At 36.6% G+C, this 22,300-nt stretch overlaps 1 protein-coding gene across 2 annotated transcripts; it reads right to left on the minus strand.

The window, feature by feature from the left end:
* Positions 1 to 229: 229 nt before the first annotated feature.
* Positions 230 to 22,104, minus strand: sting1 (stimulator of interferon response cGAMP interactor 1). Of its 2 annotated transcripts, XM_087280021.1 has the most exons (7): positions 22,036 to 22,104; positions 18,260 to 18,483; positions 17,633 to 17,810; positions 12,229 to 12,337; positions 9,437 to 9,657; positions 6,290 to 6,476; positions 230 to 813 (listed from the first exon to the last, which is right to left on the minus strand). In XM_087280021.1, the coding sequence occupies exons 2-7, from the start codon at positions 18,481 to 18,483 to the stop codon at positions 536 to 538; spliced, it is 1,197 nt and encodes a 398-aa protein (XP_087136147.1). In that variant the 5' UTR covers positions 22,036 to 22,104; the 3' UTR covers positions 230 to 535.
* Between the last annotated feature and the right edge of the window lie 196 nt (positions 22,105 to 22,300).

The raw sequence follows: 22,300 nt of genomic DNA on the forward strand, positions 1-22,300 counted from the left end.
GTATAGGGTGTGTGTGCATATATATATATATATATATATATATATATATATATATATATATATATATATATATATATACTGTATGTATGTATATATATATATATATATATATATATATATATATATATATATATATACATATATACATACATTTCAAAGTTTGATCAACTTCTGGTTCACATAATTATATTAAATATGTATATGATCATTTGAAATCACAATAAAGAAATAAAGTATTTGAATTATTTAATATTATATGCAACATAAAAGCCTAAATAATTTGAAGACTAAACACAAGCAATAGGCCTACACTGTAAAATGCTGGGCTCCACACAATTCCTTCATATTGTCCCAACACAAATCGATTAAATTATAATCATTTTTTTACAAATTTTAAGTGGACTGAACTTAAAACAATTAAGTTGTACCCCCAAAAAACTTTAAGAATTGTGTTGTTTGAACTAATTTTAAAAGAAGTAGTTTAAACAAGCAGCAAAAGTCTTTTTTTTTTCTTTAAGTTTTATTGCGCAATAATTTAGTTTTGTTTCATTGCGCTAGATGGGTTAAAATAATCAGTGGTCTCCACAGGCTCGGATCTTAGGGATTGAGGTCGGCTGAACATGAGGGTGGGCTCGTCGCTCATTGGCTCTTCATGAAAAGTGGCTTGCAGTGCGCCATTACAGTTCCCAACCGGACCCTCTTCTGGAACTGGGTGGACTTCATTGGTTGGGTCCATGAAAATCTCCCCATCCTGCTGCTTCAGGTTCTGGAAGAGCTCTCTGGAGAGGTAATGAGGATCACCTGTGTGCTCATCTGAGGGAGAAAAAAGTGAAGGAAATTAGTTTTTTGCAAATGTGAGTTGAACTATACTGTAAACCTATATATTACCATAAACGTCATGAACTATCCTGTAAACATATATGTTTACAGTATAACATACAAATATACACTACAAAATAGAGAGTGTGCATATGTATCATATATGTATGTGAATGGAGGGTGTATAGAATATTCGTCAACTTCCAGTAGCTCAGTGGATGCGTCATTCACCTCTCACACCAGAGACCCTCTATCCTAGACCCTGACAGGAATATATCATGCATATATATGGACTGTATCGTGTTTATATGTATAGGGCGTGTGTGCATATGTATAGAGTGTATATGTAGGGACTGTATTGTGTGTCTGTGTATATATATATGTATAGAGTGTATGTATGAATTGTACCATGTGTATATATCTAGGGTGTGTGTGCATATGTATGGACTGAATAATGTGTGTATATGTATAGAGTGTATATGTAGGGACTGTATCATGTGTGTGTGTGTGTATGTATGGAGTGTACCATGTGTATATGTATGCAGTGTTTGCGTTCATCAACTTCCAGTAGCTCAGTGGATGCGTCATTCACCTCTTACCCCAGAGACCCTCTATCCTAGACCCTGACAGGAGTATATCATGCATATATATGGACTGTATCATGTGTTTATATGTATAGGGCATGTGTGCATATGTATAGAGTGTATGTATGAATTGTACCATGTGTATATATCTAGGGTGTGTGTGCATATGTATGGACTGTATAATGTGTGTATATGTATAGAGTGTATATGTAGGGACTGTATCATGTGTGTGTGTGTGTATGTATGGAGTGTACCATGTGTATATGTATGCAGTGTTTGCGTTCGTCCACTTCCAGTAGCTTCGTGGATGCGTCACTCACCTCTCACCCCAGAGAGGGCCCACACAATTCCTTTAAGTTGTCCCAACAAAAATCAATTAGGTTAACTTACCTCAAGCTTCATAAATCCACCTTAAACCTAATTGGTTTTACAATTAAGTGGATTGAACATAAAACAATTAATTTGTCCTGGAAAAACCTCAAGAATTGTAATGTTTCAGCTCATTTTAAATAAGTAGTTTAAACAAGCAGCAAAAATATTCTTGAGTGCATTTTAAAGGTGCCACATACTGCATTGATCCAATAAGTACAATTTTTCACCGATAACTACATAGAATCTTCAGAAACGGTTTTATATGCTCATTTATTTCCAATATAATACCCCTACGTCAGAAGAAACCCCACAAAAAAATGCGGGGTTCCACACAATTGATTTGTGTTTGGGCAAAATGAAGGAATTATGTTAACTGATTAGTTTTTACAAATTTAAGTTGATTGAACATAAAATGGGCAGCATGGTGGCCCAGTGGGTAGCACAATTGCCTCACAGCAAGAAGGTTGCTGGTTCGATCCTCGGCCGGGTCAGCTGGCATGTGTATATGTATGCAGTGTTTGAAAATGAAGGAATTTAAAATAAAGGAATTACGTTAACTGATTAACTACCGTTTCCGACACTCCAGAGAATTGTCCAGAATTTGCGTGGAGTTTGCATGTTCTTCCAATGTTCGCATAGGTTTTCTCCGGGTGCTCCCACAAGTCCAAAAACATGTGGTATAGGTGAATTGGGTAGCCTAAATTGTCTGTAGTGTATGTGTGTGAATGAGTGTGTATGGATGTTTTCTAGTGATGGGTTGCAGCTGGAAGGGCATCTGCTGCGTGAAACATATGCTGGATAAGTTGGTGGTTCATTCAGCTGTGGCGACCCCAGATTAATAAAGGGAATGAGCCGAATATAAAATGAATTAATGAATGAACATAAAACATTTACGTTGGCCCCCTAAAAACAAGAATTGTGCTGTTTCAGCTCATTTTAAATAAGCAGTTTGAACAAACAGCAAACGTTTTTTGAGCCCATGGAGACTTTTATTTGAGTACAGATTTTGGATACTCTACCCACCTCTGGCGATTGATGCAATGCACTTACAAGCCTGGTACAAACGCACTTTGGCTGATTTTGGGTTGCCAAAAAGTCTACTCAGGGTTCAACGCTAAGGATTTTTTCTACTGGTCCGATCGGGCAAGTGGTTTAGATTTTTACTTGCCCTGCCAAAATTTTCACTGGCCCCACCTCAAAAAAGGGAAGTTAATAGCTTTTTTAAAACCACATATTTTAAATAAAGTGTCAAAAATAAAGTCTGTAAATCTAGAATTTCAATACTCAAAAAACAATTGTAAATATAAGTGTTATGCAAACAAAAAGAGCAGTATGGAAAATGTGGAGGCATTTTATTGCAGTTTGAAATTATTTTAAAAAAGGTGGCTGACTTGTCAAACTGACGGCAAACTATGCATAACATCACTTCACTTTTATTTTGTCGTGTTGTTTCCACGTAAATGTCTACTTCCAACACGTTAGAGACATTTAGCCTTTTAATTTGATGTTGCCGCCATGTTGCTGTTTCTACGCTGTACTGGTTGTGCCGCCATGTTGCTGTTTCTACGCTGTACTGGTTGTTACCAGGTTGCAAAGAAAAAAATAGCATGGTCAAATCAATCAGATAAGACGAATCGGAAAGCAATACGTTGTTTACTACATTACAGAGAAGGTAGCATTTAAAGATTTAAAATCACAAACTTAAAATGCACGCAACTGACAAATAGTGAAAGACAAATTAAATGTTAGTGACAAGGCAGCACTGTCCCAATCGGGCCAGTAATGATCCAGTCTACTGTCCCAAGTGTCTCTCACGCTGGCCCTGGGCCACCGGACAGTCCTTATTGTTGAGCCCTGCTACTGACGAGGGTCACTCGGCGAACATTTACAGTAATTCTGCATTTGGTGTGAACCCAGGATAAAAGTGGGATTCATTTACTTTAGCCTACCGTAGCTCAGCTGATTACCATGTAGTTGACGCAACATGTTTTACAACACATGCTCTCTCTCTACTCTTGGTGGGTCTGTGTTGACTTGTGTAAGCGCACGCATTGTAGAGGAAATTTCACCACATGTGACATACAGATATTAGACAGAAATGTTAATTTGCCATTGTGTAAATAAGATATGTAACATTAGGCTCTTATGTCTGTTTAATAAAAGAAGAAACAGAAGAAACCGACCAGGCTAATGCTCAATTAACTATGGGGTATATGCCGAAGCATGCTAATAGGACTTTTAATTTGCCAGTAACCTGGGTTAAGCGCTTCTGGCGAATTGAATGCCAATGCAAAATCCGGTTCGTTTAAGGTCTGTTTTCTTTAAAAATCAGCGATCTCCACTAGCTGAGTGATATCCGATTTAAAGTGGGTCTCAGATTGTACAAGAAGCACTGCATTAAATGACATTTCAACCCGCCATGTCTTTATAATATGAGCATTTATTTTACCCCATTATATTCAATGGAGCTTCTGCATTAGCCTGCCAATTCTGACGGGCGCATGCGAGTAAACGGCTTTTTGTCTCGTTTTACGCTTGAGCAACCAAATAAATGCTAAATTTAATTTAACTGAATGTATTTTAATGACATTACAACATCAATGCTGTATAAGGAACCATATAAAATGGAAAAAAGTTCACAATAACAGGTCACCGGAAGTGTATCAGCATGGGAACAGCTCTAGCTCGGCATATACCCTATTATTAACAATTAATAAGTCTGACAGATAAGAAGGTCCCAGGCCATTTAGAGATTTAAAAAAGTAGAGAAGCATTTGAAAATGACTTAGTGCACAGGCAGCCCGTGCAAAGAGCGTAAAACTGGGGTAATGTGGTCATGTTTCTTGGTACCTGTTAAAAGCCTTGCAGCAGCATTTTGAACTAATTGTAACTGGGATAAGGTTTTCTGACTAATCCCAAAGTATACTGAGTTACAATAGTCCAATCTAGTGGTATAAAAAGCATGGATTATTTTTTTTCAAAACCCTATCTAGATAAAATAGATTTGACAGTTTTTAAAAGTCGAAGCTGAAAGAAGCAGGATTTGACAACTGCATTTCTCTGTATGTCAAAGCTCAAGCCATCTTCCAAAATAACACCCAGATTTTTTACCCAGGGCTTCATAGAAAACCTTTATTTTTTTAGATTAATATTGGGGCTCTGGAAGAGTTTGACAAAGACTGTCACCTGGTGGTTTAAAGAGAAAATTTAGTGATATGAACTTTTCAGATAAAAAAAAAAAAACGCTTTTAGTACAATTTGTGTTTGATAATAGACATGCAGAATATGCAACTTTTTTTTAGGAAATGCTACATTTATGCAGTCATGAACATGTTTTGACCCCTAATATAACAGTGATTTGATGTTTCACAAAAGTTGCAGACACCTTTACCACCGTCAAAATGCTTTTGTGATGCTAAATTAATTTAAACAGCCAGTTATTCTTTACACTGATTAAGGAACCGGCCACTATAATACTACTATGGCTATTATAATAAAGAAAATCTGCTCTAACTGTAAAACTAAATGATTTTCTAAATACTCTTGACACATGGATATATATATATATATCTACGCTTTTGACACATGAAAGTGTAAAGCCTGTAGCCCACAACAAAGTTGAAAAGTTATTGCGCATCATATTTTAAAGTGACACCTGTTATTTAATGTAATCAAACGAAAAAAAAAAATCTAAATAAATCATTTATTCGTTGCTCTTTAATCAGAGTGTGTACGTTATACAGTGAAGAAACGGCTAATGAGATTTGATTATATTTCATTATACTGTAATAGCTATTCATTTCAATGAGCTGAACTGTTTGCTAATTTATTTGCTGCCAATCTATACTATTTATTTTTTCCTTTGTAAATAATAATAATAATAATAAAACATATTACTGACCATTTAACTGTTTATTTACAACGAAACAGCTCCAAATGAGCATATTTAGTAATTTGGGGATTTTTTAAAGGGGGTCGGGGGAATCCCTTATTATGGCGGGCATATCCCTTATTTTCACATCCCAATGTTGATAGGTATGTCTAAAGGTGTTCTAGCGACAGATGCTAGAGGTCATGGTCTTTAGCCTTCTTGTTAGATCAACCAACTCCCATGCGGAAGGCCGTCAATTCGATCCCAGCTTTGATCCACAGGTTGGGTGGTGTAGGACCGGCGGGGTTACACGAGGTTCAAATAACGGACATCAGATCATACAGCTCTTTGTTGTTTGTATACTGTTAGCCCTAATTATCTGACAAATTGCTCAATTTATGTTACTCTAAACAGGAAGCAGCCAGGTTCATCACTTTTTGGCGTCCCTCGACACATTTCTTTAATGTATTGTGAGAATTTGCATGCGTGTTATCGAAACCGATAAAAGTGTTTCCTCAATTTGTTGGAGTTAAAGTAACTTGAAGTGCGTTTGCGCTCCCATGGACACTATACTTTTATCTTTGGAAGGATGAGTAAATGATGATTTCTTGCACATGCTATTGATGTGAATGGAGTTTCTCACCGTTGAGCAGGATGAGCCGGTACCGGTTCCGACACTCCAGAGAATTGTCCAGAATTTGGCTGAGGGTTCTATAGAACAGCAGGACCTGCTGCTTCCGTTCTCTCTCGCCAAACCCTGCACTGCTCTCCTGGGACATCTGATAGAGCGTCAGCAGCGGTGTGGCATATTCCAAAATGCAGCTAAACGTCTGCCAGGAAAAACACAGAGGGGAGGAAAAACTGGGTTCAACTTTTTAGCAGCAAGTACAGCTTTTGTACACAAAGAGATGCTGTTTTGACCGTTAAATCTTCAACCCGGGCTCATTGTGGAAACTTAGTCCCGCGGACGTTTCTGGAGACCACGGAATACGTCCCGGGTGGTACGTACGGATGCAGTTTTTGTTTTCGCGAATCCGCGAGAGGCCGCTGTTGCTCGCTTTTTCGCACCTCAGACGCCTCTCGTGAGCGCGGTTCGCGCCCGTGCTGTTCTCGCGTGAACCCGCCGGAGGCCGCTGTCCGACTGACCGGATGATTGACTGCGCGACCAGCCAATCGGCCGACTCGCCCTCCTCCTTCCCTAAACCCAACCAATTTTACTGATCGACCCGCCCGCCCGCTCGCTTCCCTAAACCCGAGCAACAGTTCACAAAAGCCGTCCAAAAAAATAAAAGCCCTGATTTTTTTTATTCCACCGCGTTTTCGGATTTCGCCGCGTTCTCACCCTGTCACGATACTCGTTCACTTAATTTTTGGGATTCTGTTTTTGTCTTACCTGATTGCTGGAGTTGCTCTTCCCCGGACTCGAAACCGGTCGCCGTGGTCGACCCCTCTCTGCATCTCGAGCCTGCCGGCATACACACTGAGCTGAGTGGACAAACGGGTTGCAGCGGGGAAGCCCTCCACAAGGAGGTAAGGCAAGCGTGAAAGGGAACAGCTTCACACCGCAGCGCAGCGTTCGCTTGAAAAAAATAAACTCGCCCGTACGTAACCCCGGGACGTATTCCGCTGTCTCCAGAAACGTCCGCGGTACTACGTTTTCAGAATGAGCTTGGGTTGTAAATGTTTGTGTGGCACTGCATCCACATGGTCATGCTGCTGTAACAGAGATCAGCTAGTCTAGTGCTGTGCAGGTAATCCTCACTCCTCTGAACTGAAAAGGGGCTCTAGCAACAGACGCTAGAGGCCGTGGTCTTTAGCCTCATTGTTCGAATAACGGACTTCCATCCACGGAACCACCGGTTTAATCCCAGTTCACACCAGGTTGAGTGAAGTAGGACCAGTGGGTTACACAAGGGGGCTCGTACGGGATGGGAATGAGGTTTAGGGAGTGCGTGTAACAGTGGCCAGCAAGTCGAGTACTGTGCAGGTAATCCTCACTCCTCTGAACTCGAAGCCTCCTTGTGTAACTGACTTCCATGCACAGAATCGCCGGTTCAATCCCAGCTCAGTAGGACGGATGAGTTACACTTCAAAACATAACTTAACTCTGGTTTATCACAGTTGAGATTAATTACTCTAACCACACCTAGGCCTGATTATTATTACACCTGTTTGTAATTAAGAAATCATTTAAATATTAACTGCCTGACAAAGTGAAGTAGACCAAAAGATCCTAAAAAGCTAGACACCATGCTGAGATTGTTGTTATGATGTGTTATTAGTGCCTGGATGTGATACTGTTTATGGTGGATTGTCTAAGCATGCGTATAATGTGTATCTGTGTATAATGATATGGCTAAAAAAAGACAAGTGGTGTGAGGAATGTTCAAGGTTGCACATAGTTGGATTACATTTCATAAAGCTGGTTGGGTGACCTACCCCAGCCTGATCTCACGAGAAAACATAAGTAATTTACGTTTTGTCAGTTTAGTAGCTAGTTCGTACAAATTCGTTACGAGTTCAGTCGTACGAAAATGTATGATTTTAAAAAGGAGGCGTGGCACCCAACCCCACCCGTCATTGGGTGATGGGCACATAGTACTAAATTGTATGAATTAGATTGAACGAATTCTTACGAATTAGCCACTAAATCAAAAAGTTACGAATTGCCATGACATTGCGTTGCACACCCAGGTAAATTTACATCAAGTTAACGGATAACTTCAACTTTTGGTTCCAAGAACTGAGGTAACATTAAGGGTATGCAAGTACCGATGACATATTTTCCTCTGAGGTTGATTCAGAGTTTACTTCAGAGGGATCAGTGTACACCAACCTGATTTCACCAAGTAGGACATGTTCCTGGATTAACATCTATGTTGATTCTGGAACAACATTCCAATCAGCCAATCAGAATTGAGGGATACATTTAACATTTATGTTAAGTGTAGACTTAAGCTGCTTCCCAAATCGCATACTTATGCACTATTCTACGCCATTTTGTAGTATAAATAGTGTAAGTAGTGTGTTCACACTGAAAACTCTAAAAATATTAAGTGCACTTTAATGACCCGGATGATGCACTCATTCAGCCGCTAAAATGAAGCGTGGAATGATGGACACTTCACGCACTCAACAACCGCAGGTTTGCTTACGTTGCGGAAGGGGCAAAGCTATTGGACGCACATGTTGGATAACTTTATTTATTTTGGATGGTGAAAGCAAAATTCCCCTACGAGAGTGATTATAGCGCCTCCCGATGGTGAATGCGGCAATACTCACGGCAGATATTATTTGATAATTCGGTCGTTTATTTTACTGATTTGGCGACCGTCAAACGTCATCAGGGAAACGGTTTGAATTTCCGCTTAGTAAAAAAACATTAGTGTGCCATTTGGGACAACACTACATACATATACTATCCTGTTGAGTGTGTAAGTGCATAAGTACATAGTGCATGAGTGCATAGTGTATAGTGTGCTATTTGGGACGCAGCTTTACTGTTAGGTTTATGCACTTCTACACTAGTGTTATCCAACTGTTATACAGGGAATAGGCATGGATTACATTTTTTAAACAAAAATGATGGACTGATGAGACAAACGTTAAACTTTTTGGAAGGTGTGTGTCCCATTATGTGTGGCATAAAAATAATACTGCATTTCAGAAAAAGAACATCATACCATCAGTAAAACAGTGTGGTAGTGTGATTTTCTGGGGAATATTTGCTGCTTCAGTAGCTGGAAGACTGGAACCATGATTTCTGCTGTGTAGCTAATCAGTAGCTCACCTCATTGTTGTGGGTGATCTTGTAGACGCTGTTAGTGTAGCTGCGTTTCCGCACTCCTGCCCTGTCCAGCTTCAGATCTGGAAGGTTTTCATGGAAGACCACATTCGTGTCCTCCTCTTCAGGTTTGCTTGGGACTCTGGCATTGAGGGGCAGAAGGATATGTAGACGTGGAGAACTCAGTCGTTCCCTTCTAGAGTATTCTCTGACGTTCACCTCTAAAGCTGCAGATGTAAAAGAAATAAATGAAACATCGTATTTCAGAAAACATCTGAGATCATTATTATTATTATAATATAATTATTGTTATTTTTGCATGAAAACATAAAGTGAGACATGGTGATGCTTCAAAGATAATTCATGTATGAGTCTTGCTCAGTGCATTCTAAAGCCACTGAATAACGTTGTATATAATTTTTAAGCAGCAGTCCATAAGTTTTGTCTCTTTGTCGCCGTCTCTATTTGAAATCTGCAATTTGTTTTGTTTTATTTTTGTTTTGTTTTATTTAGCACATCTGTTTTACAAATCAAACAACATACAAAATCTATACTTACGTATGTAAACAATATAAAATTAAGTTATTGATTTGTGGATATTCTTTATGAGCATATCGACACGGCTCCTTATTGGGGATAGATCAAATCTTTGGCAACAAATGTTTGTATTTTTAAAGAAGCAATGACAACACATTCAATACAGAATTATAACATACGAACTATATCAAATGCTAGGAGGAGATACAAGTAGTTTCACAGAAATACAATAAAGATTGAACAAACTTAGATAACTTGAGTAGCTTTGTGTTTCTTTGAGGGCAATATCATACTTAATTTAATTTTCAACAACATAAAATATGTTCTTTTACCTTAAAAATGTACATTAATGAATGTGAAATTTAGCTATTAAAATAATGTAAATGTGTGTGGCTGTCAATAATAGTTTTCACAACACCAAATCAAGCAGAAGGTAGAAAACTGTCTGAGGAACAAATTTGTGATTGACCTACCAGGTGTCCAGAGCAAGAATCTTAATAATACTTATGTTTATCTTATCGTTTCCAGTCAATATGCAGGCTAATATTACGCAAATATTTAATCTGTTTCTATAATTTAGTATTTAATCACAGTCTGTTTTTTTCTACAGCAAACTCAATTCTGTCTGATAAAACAAACATTGAACTCTTTGTCTTTGTCGTGGTACAGCAGCAAAGTAGCTACACAATATAATAGTCTAGCTTTAAATAGTAGCTAAAATTAATCAAACGACATTTTTTGAGTAAGATGCTAAAGGTTTAATCCGATTCAATGAAGCATGCTAAGCTAAAAGTACTGACTTCATTTTAAACAAACGTCCTTCATGTTGTTGTTACGGAGTAGTTCTCTTAGAATTTATTGGAAAATTCTGAACTGAAATAAATTTGGAGGCTGTAACACCTAAGGGCTCTGTTTTGACGGTCCATGCTTAGAGCGCAAATCACAGGGCACAAACGCATTCAGTGCATGTGAGAACGCAGTTTTTCTAATTTAAGGACGGGAAAATCCGCTTTGCGCTGTGGCGCATGATCTAAAAGGGTTGAGTTTATTTTCTTAATGAGTTATAGGTGTGTTTTGAGAATAAACCAATTAGAGTCTCATCTCCCATTACCTTTAAGAGCCAGCTGCGTCGCGCCATAAGCGCATTCGATATTTACATGACGTAAAGTAAGTCTAAGTGGAAAAAATGAGCATTTCACTAGCAAACAGTTAACAGTTAAAAGTTTTTAACAGAAAACTATAAAACACAGCATCTACTGCGTGAGAATAAGAGATAATGGATCTACTTTTTTACATTCGCTCTTGGATAGGGAAACCTTTACGCACAGACATCAATTAGTCTAAAAATAAATAATTGCGTTTGTTAAGCGCAAATATTCGTTTCAAAACTATTTCTAAATTCAGTTCTAATTTCCAGCAAACGAATAAATGAACAATAACCAAGTGTGGTCAAAATACTGAGTTATTTCCAAATACACCTGCTGTGCCCCATATGGTCTAAAACCTGACAGGTGGGCAAATCTAAGTCTGTTTTTAATAAAACAAATATAAATATGGATATAATAAATAATACTGCTAATAATATTAACATTATACAAAAGCAAATTGTTATGAATGAACTGAAAAAGCCTCCCGAGATGAAGAAGACATAAAAGCAGTGATTTTTCTTATAGAAAATAATATGTTTTGTAATATTTTAATCCTTTATATTTATATTCTATATCTATTCTTATTATATCCTATATATATCCTTAATATTTCAATTTTTTCTTATGTAAAGATATTTGCCTATTGCTCTCTTGTGCGTATTAAGCAGTGCGTAAGCGAGGCGCAACTCTGCGCCGGAGTTTAGACCGGGTTAGTTTTGGTTTAATGAAAAATTTATTATAGTTTCTCATAATAGCGACGCGCCAGCAGTGCGCCTCAGAACGCCTTTCTTTTTAGACCAGAACACCTATGGGCGCACATATGAGCGCTAATGCATTTGCTATTTAAACAGCGTAGCGCAACGCCTCAAAACGACTCTTGCGCCAAGCTGAAACTACCAAAAGACTATTGCGCCGCTCCTTGCGCCACATTGCGCCGGGTGTATGATAGGGCCCAGAATGTGCTAAAAGGAACTTACTGTGAATACTTTCCAGATTCAGTGTGCAGTTTGAGTAAACTGTGTCACTGCTGCCCCCTAGAGGAGTCAACAAGTAGCGTCGCATGCAGAGTGCAAATGTATGTGTATACCATATTTTACGGTCTATGGTGTATACCTGGAAGGAGAAATTTGAGGTAGCCGATATAGAAAGACCAGGCCAGACCATGAGCCACGTTCATCTTTTTTGCTTCACATATTTCTGAAATCTCGACTGGAGCTGGGCCCTGAGGAAAACAATATAACCAAAATATTTTTAAATATGTATAAAACAAAAATATATAACAAATCTGTATACCACAAATGGATGTGTATGTTTTTTTTTTTTCTTTCAATGATTAGTACAAATAAATATTCTGTACTTAAAATTTGACAATTTGATTTGGCAGAAGTATAAATGTCCATTTCACCTTTTCATTTATCAGTAATGAACAAAACCATTGTAGTGGATTGCATAACACTGAAGACACATGAGAAGGAATTTCTAAATATAATTTAGAGATGTGGTTTTTCATTGGAAACCCGAGCTGAAGAGAAAGACTGCGAGCAGAAAACCACAAGCTTTATTTCTTGAACATCTCTTATTTTCAGTATTATAACAAAATGGCAGTGTTGAAAACTACCTAATGTGGGGGTCAGTTTCATGTTTGCATTAACACATACTGTGCTTTGAATTTTCTGTAAAAATCTGGATGTTTTAAATTGTTTATGTAATAACTTAAACAGCATTAATTAATATGTGTTTGTGTTTTGTGGTTGATTTTGCATTTGTTTATGTTATGGGACTTGATCACGGTTATTAAAATGACTTTTAATACTGTTTAATTTACTATAATTATCTGGCTAGGTCATGTAAATTACAAAAAAAAAAACAGGTGGTGTCAGTACATTTGAGAGGGGTCTGGATGCAGACCTGATGCAGCGCAATCTGAGCTGCATTCAATGCTTTTTTAATGGGCTCACCTAACCCCACCCCTAACCCTACCCATCACAGTGACGTCACTCGCTCCATTTGAGTGCATTGTGTCTGACATTGCATCGCTGAGTGATGCAAATTCAGCTTGCATTAGAAAGGCTGCATCCAGATACTGTTGGTATATTTTCTGTTATTTTGCAGATTTATTTTAATATACTTTATTCCATACACTGAATATTTCAGACTACCCAACATGTCACATTGTTGAAGTTTAAGTCATTAGAAAATGCAAATTAATTGGAAAACAAGGATAGATCAAAAGCTATAGGCAACCATTAATGAACAGATGTCTTTTAGAGTGTAAGGAAACAGCATTCGCTTTACAGCATGTTTCAAAGTTCTGCAGTTGCTTCTGCAGAAATCCTGCAATATTGAGCAATACATAATAAAATGGAGGTCCTTAAACCCATACTTGTTGTTTAGTTCACCTGGGAGAGTGCACAAAACTGCCCCTTAAGCTTGAACTCTTCGCAGGTCAGAGTTCACTAAGCTTGAACTTTTCAACGCAACCAACTGCGAAACTTGCCGCACGACCTTGCGTTTCCAGTCTGACACATTTGCATGCGTATGAATGGAACTCAATGGGGAGAAAAGTCCAGTGTTAGCGCAGCTTAAAGCTGACAGTCTGCAGTTTAAGCACATCTTGATCGTTTCATTTCAAATCCATTGTGTTGATGTGGTGTACCCAGGGGCACAACTGCACATTTTCTGAGGGGTATGCGGGTTCAAGTTTTGCCAATCCAACTATATTTTTAACAGGCAAGTGGCAGTGCCAACATTTTGATTTTGTGTGATCCCCTCTTATTTTGGCAAAATGATTAATTAATCAATAATAAATACACTGCAAAAAATGCTTTTCTTACTTAGATTTTTTGGTGACACTTTATAGTAACTACACACTATAAATCATTTATTAAGCATTAGCAAATAGTGAATTCATTATCTGTTAAGCTTTAACTCTACATTAATAAGCGTTAGTAAGCAGTTTATAAGTGCAGCTACAAATTCTCTATTCTTGACTTATAAGCACCTATATAATGTGTTTAATGATTGTATTTTCATACTCTGCTAATGATTTATTTTTCATTACTAAATTAGGTATCAAATTATTTACAAACTGTTTGTATTTAAGAGTAGTTGAGGGTTTTCAGGATCATTCAGAATGAGTTAGTAAATGATTAATAAACTATTGAAATCAACATTTATATGTCTTATTATTCAGGCATATATCATCGCATCCAAATACTTTATAAATGATATTTCAAACCTTCTCCGGTGTTAATTGTTTTTAGAAAATATCTGTTGTATTTATATTGTGTATTATGTCCAAAATAAATAAAGAAAAAAGCCGCTCGCGGCATAACAGAGCTGTGAAGGAGCGCTCTTGCCCGGTCTCACACACACATACAGGCATCTAAACGCGCACAAACAAACATTTTAAACTTGACAAAAACTCTCGAAAACCTTTACTGTCTGCTGTGTCTTTAATATGGTGTAAAGATTATTATGCGTTATTGAAACATAAAGGAGGACGCAGCAAAGAACGTCACTATAAATTAAAACTACTTTATTATTTTATGCAGCAGCCTTACATTTAAGAGGGAAACATAAGGGCGATCATACGCAAAAAGACCCCAGACTATAAGGCTAGATGTTTACTTTCCCTTATTTCTTGGCCCCAAGAAAGCCCCGCTTTGGCCCGATTAAGCCCCGGAAGTGACAGTGGAAACGCCACTGGCCTTGGCTCGCCCTTGCTCGCTCGATTTAGGCGCGATAGTGGAAATGCGGCTATTGATACGGAACTTAAGCCCCACCCATTTGTTGCGCGCAGACCCGGGGAAAATTGAAAGCCCCTGCCCCACCCACAAACACTGTAGAAAGAGGAAAACAGGAAAGAGGAAGACAAACACTGTAGCGGATCCTGATTGAATTAAGTCACGAAGACGCTGAGCTCTGAAGTGTGGAGGACCTCAGCATTATAGCCGTTTGTTAAAGGAAGGATCAGAAAAGACTAATGATGTATTGGACTTTGTCAGAGTTTGACAGGATCTTTACAGTACACAGTTCATGGATCAGTTTCTTCCTCCATTTCACAAGTGTAAATAAGTGTGATTGAAATGGTTGCCTCCTTGTTTTCTGTAGCTTGCAAATTATGTATTTAATTGTGCTTTGTTACTTGTAAACACTCCATGCGGCTTGTAATGTATCTGGTTAACTCTTTATATTCTCATATCGTGTCTAGAGCCACATTGAAAATGCGACGCATGCCGCTTTGTTTACAAATTTAAATGCGGTTGTAAGCTCGCGATCCACTGCCGTTTGTCATTGCTATAGACAGCATCAACTGTTCCTACACGTGCGGCAGTCATGTTTCAAAATAGTTCAGCTTTTGCCGCTGTGAGGATTAATACTGAATGTATGTCACTGTTTTTACTTATGGTTAGGAATAGAATAATATGCTGGTGTTTAACTGCATTGCTTTATTGCACTCCTGCATTGGGCTCACACATACACTCTGACTAACAATGTTGTTAGCCGTGGTAGGCGTTTCTTTCTGTCTCGTGCTGAACACAGTCGACCAATCACAACAGACTGGGTCATTAGACCAATCAGCACAGATTAGCATCGCGCTAAAGAGGTGTTTGAGAACAAATAAATCGCTGAGCGAATCATATGAGAGTTGTTGGGATAATTAGGTAAAAACAAATGCATATTATAAGACAATGAATGTGTTTTTTGACCTTGCATGCATATCAGACTGCTGTTGGAGACCCCCAAAACCAAAATATGACCCTTTTCAATGCACAATAGGGGGTCTTTAAAAATGAAAGTGTGAATGTGCAGTGAACTACGACTTAATGTCTTTTTAGTACTAAACTACAAGTGGGAACACATCTCTGTTCATTTTTAATGATTCATTAAAGATGAATCACTGTCTTGCAAACTGTCTGGGATTTTTTGTAGGGAGATAAGGGTGAGAAACTGAAGTATTACAGCACTTTGTAGGGATAAAGAACAATTTTTTTTTTTTGCTTTGTTGTTTAACTGACAAAAATAATATGTAGGCCAATTACTTTTTTCGTTTTCAACAGATTAAAGAAAATCAAACAGGTTTGGAACAACTTGAGGGTGAGTAAATGACGACAGAATTAGATTTATTTTATTTATTTTTTTTGGGGTGAACCCTCCCTTTAAGCAGATTTCTAATCCAGCGTGTTTGTTGTTGCAAAATTAGCAAAACAGTAATTTTTTAGACATAATGTGTAGGCTTCTTTATGATTTTCAGTGACCACATAGTGCTTAATGAATGCTGGACTTTTTGTAGAGTATATTCACAGTCAATTCAAGATTTAATGACTTTTATTTCTTTAATTTTATAATGTCTCATTATAATGTAAACTACCTGACAAAAGTATTGTCGTCGATTTCAGTTGTAAGAGCAAGGCAAGGCAAGGCAAGGCAAGGCAAGGCAAGGCAAGGCAAGTTTATTTATATAGCACATTTCATACACTGTAGTAATTTAAATTGCTTTACATTAACAAGAATAATAAAAAAGAAACAAGTAAAATAAAAATAAAAACAAATAAAAAAATGAGTAAAAAAACAAACAAAAAAACATAAAAACGGGTAAAATGTGATATAAAAGAATGAATGAGCAACAAATAATAACTTGAGATTTAGTTGATCATTTGGAAAAGTGGCAGAAAGAAAGTCCCAGTCATTACAAATACTGCAGAAAACCTATTACAACCTGCATGGACTCAAGATTCTCACAATAATCAGTCAAGTTTGGTGAAGGAAAGATCATGGTTTGGGGTTACATTCAGTATGGGAGAGATCTGCAGAGTGGATGGCAACATCAATAGCCTGAGGTATCAAGACATTTGTGCTGCCCATTACATTACAAACCACAGGAGAGGGCAAATTCTTCTGCAGGATAGCGCTCCATCTCATACTTCAGCCTCCACATCAAAGTTCCTGAAAGCAAAAAAGGTTAAGGTGCTCCAGGATTGGCCAGCCCAGTCACCTGATATGAACATAATTGAGCATGTCTGGGGTAAGATGGTGATGGAGGGATTGAAGATGAATCCAAAAAATCTTGAACTCTGGGAGTCCTGCAAGAACGCTTTCTTTGTCGTTCCAGATGACTTTATTAATAAGTTAATTGAGTCATTGCAGAGATGTATGGATGCAGTCCTCCAAGCTTATGGGAGTCAATATTAATTCTTTTTACACTGCACCATGACTTTATTTATATTCTATACTTTACAGTATTTCTGTTATTTCTTCATTATTTCTTTCTAAGCAAAGTCAGACCTTACTGTCCTAATGAAATAATTAAAAATCAAGACGTGATCATATTTTATTTTGGTAAAATAAGCGTAACCTAGAGGCCTTCGCCTTTCATATAAACCACTTCTGATACCAAATGATCCACTAGAAGTCAAGTTATTATTTGTTTTTCCTAAAACTTGCATAAGTGACAAGACTTTTGTCAGGTAGTGTATTACACAGACTTGGCCATGTGGAATGGGATCAATCTTACCAGCACTCCCAGGCTATTGAGCAACATGTATCCGGCGCACATGAGGTTGAAGTGGCTCCACTGCTTCACGGAAAAGGAAACTCCACCCAACATGAGCATCAGGAATATTGCACACATTCCCAGAATGCCACTCCCTCTAAAGCAAGCTCGGAAAATCTCACTCATTCTGCCATGATACCTGGAAAACACCAAAAACATGAAAACTATCAATTTAAAACACCCTGGTGCAACACTCTATTAAGGTGCTACATTGGCATTGATGGTTACAGGCATCCAAGTAACTTTTCATGCCTCAAAAAGAGCTTTTTTAGGGTCAGGTTTATTAAGTTAGGGTAATTAGGCAAGTCATTGTATAACACTGGTTTGTTCTGTAGACTTTAAAAATATATATATTGCTTAAAGGGGATAATAATATTGACCAGAAATGTTTTTTTTTTACATTAAAAACTGCTTTTATTCTAGCCGAAATAAAACAAATAAGACTTTCTCCAGAGGAAAAAATACTATAGGAAATACTGTGAAAATTTCCTTCCTCTGCTAAACATCATATGGAAAATATTTTAAAAAAGCTAATATTTTTTACTTTAACTGTATATTGTATAACATACAATAAATAGTTTTTTTTACCTTTGCCTTGAATGGAAGAGCAATTCCTCTGCTAACAAACATATACAGTAAATAAACCTTTCCAGCATGAGCCCAAAAGCGATAATTCCAGCTCTTTCACTGAACTTGTCTGAGTCCAGCAGCCAAGCAACGGCCAGAGTAAGAAAACCCAGTCCAGCAGCACACATCACCGGCAGCCTGCTGCGCGCTCTGGGGACGAGAGCGTCTTCTCCCATCACAGACATCTGAACACATCCACAGTTTACACAGCAGCTATACATTAACTCCAACATTACCACAACACATTTAACATTACTTGACAGAGCCACACAGAAATGACTGCTTAAGTTCCTCAGAAATCCTTCTCAGATTTGACCGTGCATGTTTGTTGTTCTTTGCTAGTTAGCTTAGCACAACAACATGTTAAAAGCTAACCAGTTACTATACTATTTAATGTGCCTCTTCAGCTATAAAATATCAATTATTGTGTGTCAATTTCTTCCTTATACACAAAGTATGTAAAAAATTGACAGCTTACATACAAATACACACACACACACACACACACACACACACACACACACACACACACACACACACACACACACACACACATACATATATGCCAAACCATATGTGACATCTGTCTTAACATGCATGTGAACTTTAATGACATCATAATCTTTATCCGTAGGGTTTAACATGAAGTTGGCCCAACCTTTGCAGCAATAACAGCTTCAACTCTTCTAGGAAAGCTTTCCATAAGGTTTAGGAGCATTTTTATGGGAACTTATAACCATTTTTAGAAGAGCATTTGTGAGATCAGGCACAGATGTTGGACTCGAAGGCTTAAGCTTCTTGCAGTTTCTGCCCTAATTCAGTTCTGTCGGGTTGAGGTCAGGACTTTGTGCAGGCCAGGTCAGGCAAGTTCTTCTGCACCAAACTTGCTCATCAGTGTTTTTGCCATCTGCAAATTGTTGCCACAATGTTGGGAGCATGAAATTGTCTAAAATTTTATGGTACTGTAAGTCTATGTGAAATAAATGTGCTTGCACACATTTCTTCATTTAATTTACTGATTAAAGCAGTTTGTTTGGTAATCTTCAATCAAAATTGGATTATTTCTGTCCACTTGATGACTGAGTGGCAGTTAATTCCAATTGCTTGCACTTTGTTATAACAACACTAACAGTTGACTGTGGAATTTTTATAAGTGAGGAAAGCTCATAAATGTAACTATTGCATAGGTGACCACCTATCCACTGTATACTTGAATTCATTAAGCTCCTGAAAGCAAATCACTCCTTAATATACAACTGAAGTCAGAAGTATTAGCCCCCCCTGAATTATTAGCCCACCGTTTATTTTTCCCCCCCAATTTCTGTTTAACGGAGAGAAGATTTTTTTTTAACACATTTCTAAACATAATAGTTTTAATAACATATTTATAATAACTGATTTATTTTATCTTTGCCATGATGACAATAAATAATATTTGATAACATATTTTTCAAAACACATCTATACAGCTTAAAGTGACATTAAAAGGCTTAACTAGGTTAATTAGGTTAACAGGATAGGGTAATTAGGCAGGTTATTGTACAAAGTAAAAGGGGCTAATAATTTTGACCTTAAAAGGTTTTAAAAAAATTGAAAACTGCTAAAACAAATAAGACTTTCTCCAGAAGAAAAAAATATTATCAGACTGTGAAAATGTCCTTGCTTTGTTAAACGTAATTTAGGAAATAATTAAAAAAGAAAAACAAATTAAAAGGGGGTTTAATAATTCTGATTTCAACTGTATATTCAGGTGTATTATTTACTGTCATCATGGCAAAGACAAAGATACATTTGATATTAGAATTGAGTTATTAAAACTTGTTTGTTTAGAAATCTAAAAACATTTAAATTTCACTGGAGGTGAGGTTAGCACATTTTAATATTTATTTACATATATTAACATTAAAACACTAATATGTATTTAAATCCCACAAAAGTTTAAATGAAATAGCTAATTATCTATTCTGAATTAGTTCCTGTTTTTGTCTTAGAGTGCTGCATTACAGCTGTGCATGAGATTGCGCACATATAAGAGGATTTACCGGAATCACAGGTTTTACAGTATTGAATGCCACTCCTTGTTCTACCTCTAAGGCATCATTTGGATATGTGAATGCATTTTAATGAAGCTCTTTGCATTTCACCTGAAATGATTGAAGGTCAAAGAGCTTAACCTACTCAGAAAGCAAACCAAAAGTGAGAGAACAGATATGAGAGGCTCAAAGCACCTGCTGATTTATTTATAACTCAACCAAATTGCATGATGTAACCCATATAAAGATAAAACATCACTGATCATACTCTTGATATTATCTTATCAAATAAATCTGTTAGAATTAGTTTCAAATCGAAAACATTTACAAATTAGGAATGCATCCCTTTTTTTAGACTTATCAATAAAATATTTTTAATCATACACATTTGTGTCTTATACAAGAACAACACTTTCTACTAAAGATAACTTACTTTAACAAATTAACATAAATGAAAAATAAATGTACTAAATACAAAATATTGTACTGTGAATATTTTTATAAATAACAGCCAACACATTTTAACAAACTTTATAAATTTACATTTATTTTTTCCTGTAGCATCTATTCATTTATTTTTTTTTAAGATGGGTAAATGTAATTAAAATTATTGGTTTGCACATAACTATTAGGTAACATTCAAACAATCATTATTAATGTTATATTTAATAATTAACAGTTTCCCTATATTTTGTCATTTTAAATTTTTTTGTGTTTTCCGTTTATTTACGGTTTTGTTTTACTAACATTTAAGACGTCTGGCGGAAGTCCAAACTGTCTATTATACATATCAGCAAAAGAAATATCTGCTTTTGATGTTGAAATTTCAACTCTACAGTTTAACAAAATGACTTTTCTTGACATTAATATAATGTACAGTTGAAGTCAGAATTATTAGCCCCCTTTGATTTTTATTTTCTTTTTTAAATATTTCTCAAATGACGTTTAACAGACCAAGGTAATTTTCACAGTATGTCTGATAATATTTTTTCTTTTGCAAAAAAATCTTATTTGTTTAACTTCGGCTATAGAATAAAAGTAATTTTTATTTTTTTAAAAGCCGTTTTAAGGACACAATTATTAGCCCCTTTAAGCTCTTTTCCTGATAGTCTGCAGAACAAATCATCGTTTTACAATATCTTGCCTAATTACCCTATCCTGCCTCGTTACCCTAATTAACTTTGTTAAGCTTTAAATGTCACTTTAAGCTGTATAGAAGTGTCTTGAAAAATATCTTGTAAAATATTATTTACTGTCATCATGGCAAAGATAAAAGAAATCAGTTATTAGAGATGAGTTATTAAAACTATTATGTTCAGAAATGTGTTGAAAAAATAAACAGGGTTGCTAATAATTCAGGGGGGCTAATAATTCTGACTTCAACTGTATATTACATAATATAGAAATACAGTAAAATAAAAGAAAATTTACTGGCAGTTACTACAAGGTGTTTGTACCGTAACATGCAACACCAACTCAGACAAAGTATCACTGTATACTATTAAAAATTTTAATATATATTTTTTTTTTCAAGGTTAAATGTTTTTATAAGAATGATCAAGGTATTATATTCAAATGCATAAATAAACAGTATCACAAAATACCCCAAAACCTCCCCGCTAATTTACGGATATTATTCACGGTTTACTAAGACACATTAAAATAATAAAAAGGCTTATTAAGAAATAACTCAATTAATCTTACCTTGAATTAGCTTTGACACGGCGTGGTTTATTCTGGTATCGTGTACTCGATCTGCTTCAGCCGACCGTAGTCTTGTTTCCTCTCTCTCTCTCCCTCGCTCTCTTTTTTTCTGAAACACCTTGTCGGGCAACATTGTTTCACTTTCAGTACGCTAACAGAAATATCTGTTTGGGTGCTTTCATTCACAAATCAATGCAAATCTTCTACCTTCACAGATAATTTTTGCCATAAAAATACATAACTAATGCATAATGTGCTCTTTAAA

Source organism: Danio rerio, chromosome 14 (assembly GCF_052040795.2).
Source record: "Danio rerio strain M-AB ecotype USA chromosome 14, GRCz13ab, whole genome shotgun sequence".
NCBI lineage: Eukaryota > Metazoa > Chordata > Actinopteri > Cypriniformes > Danionidae > Danio > Danio rerio.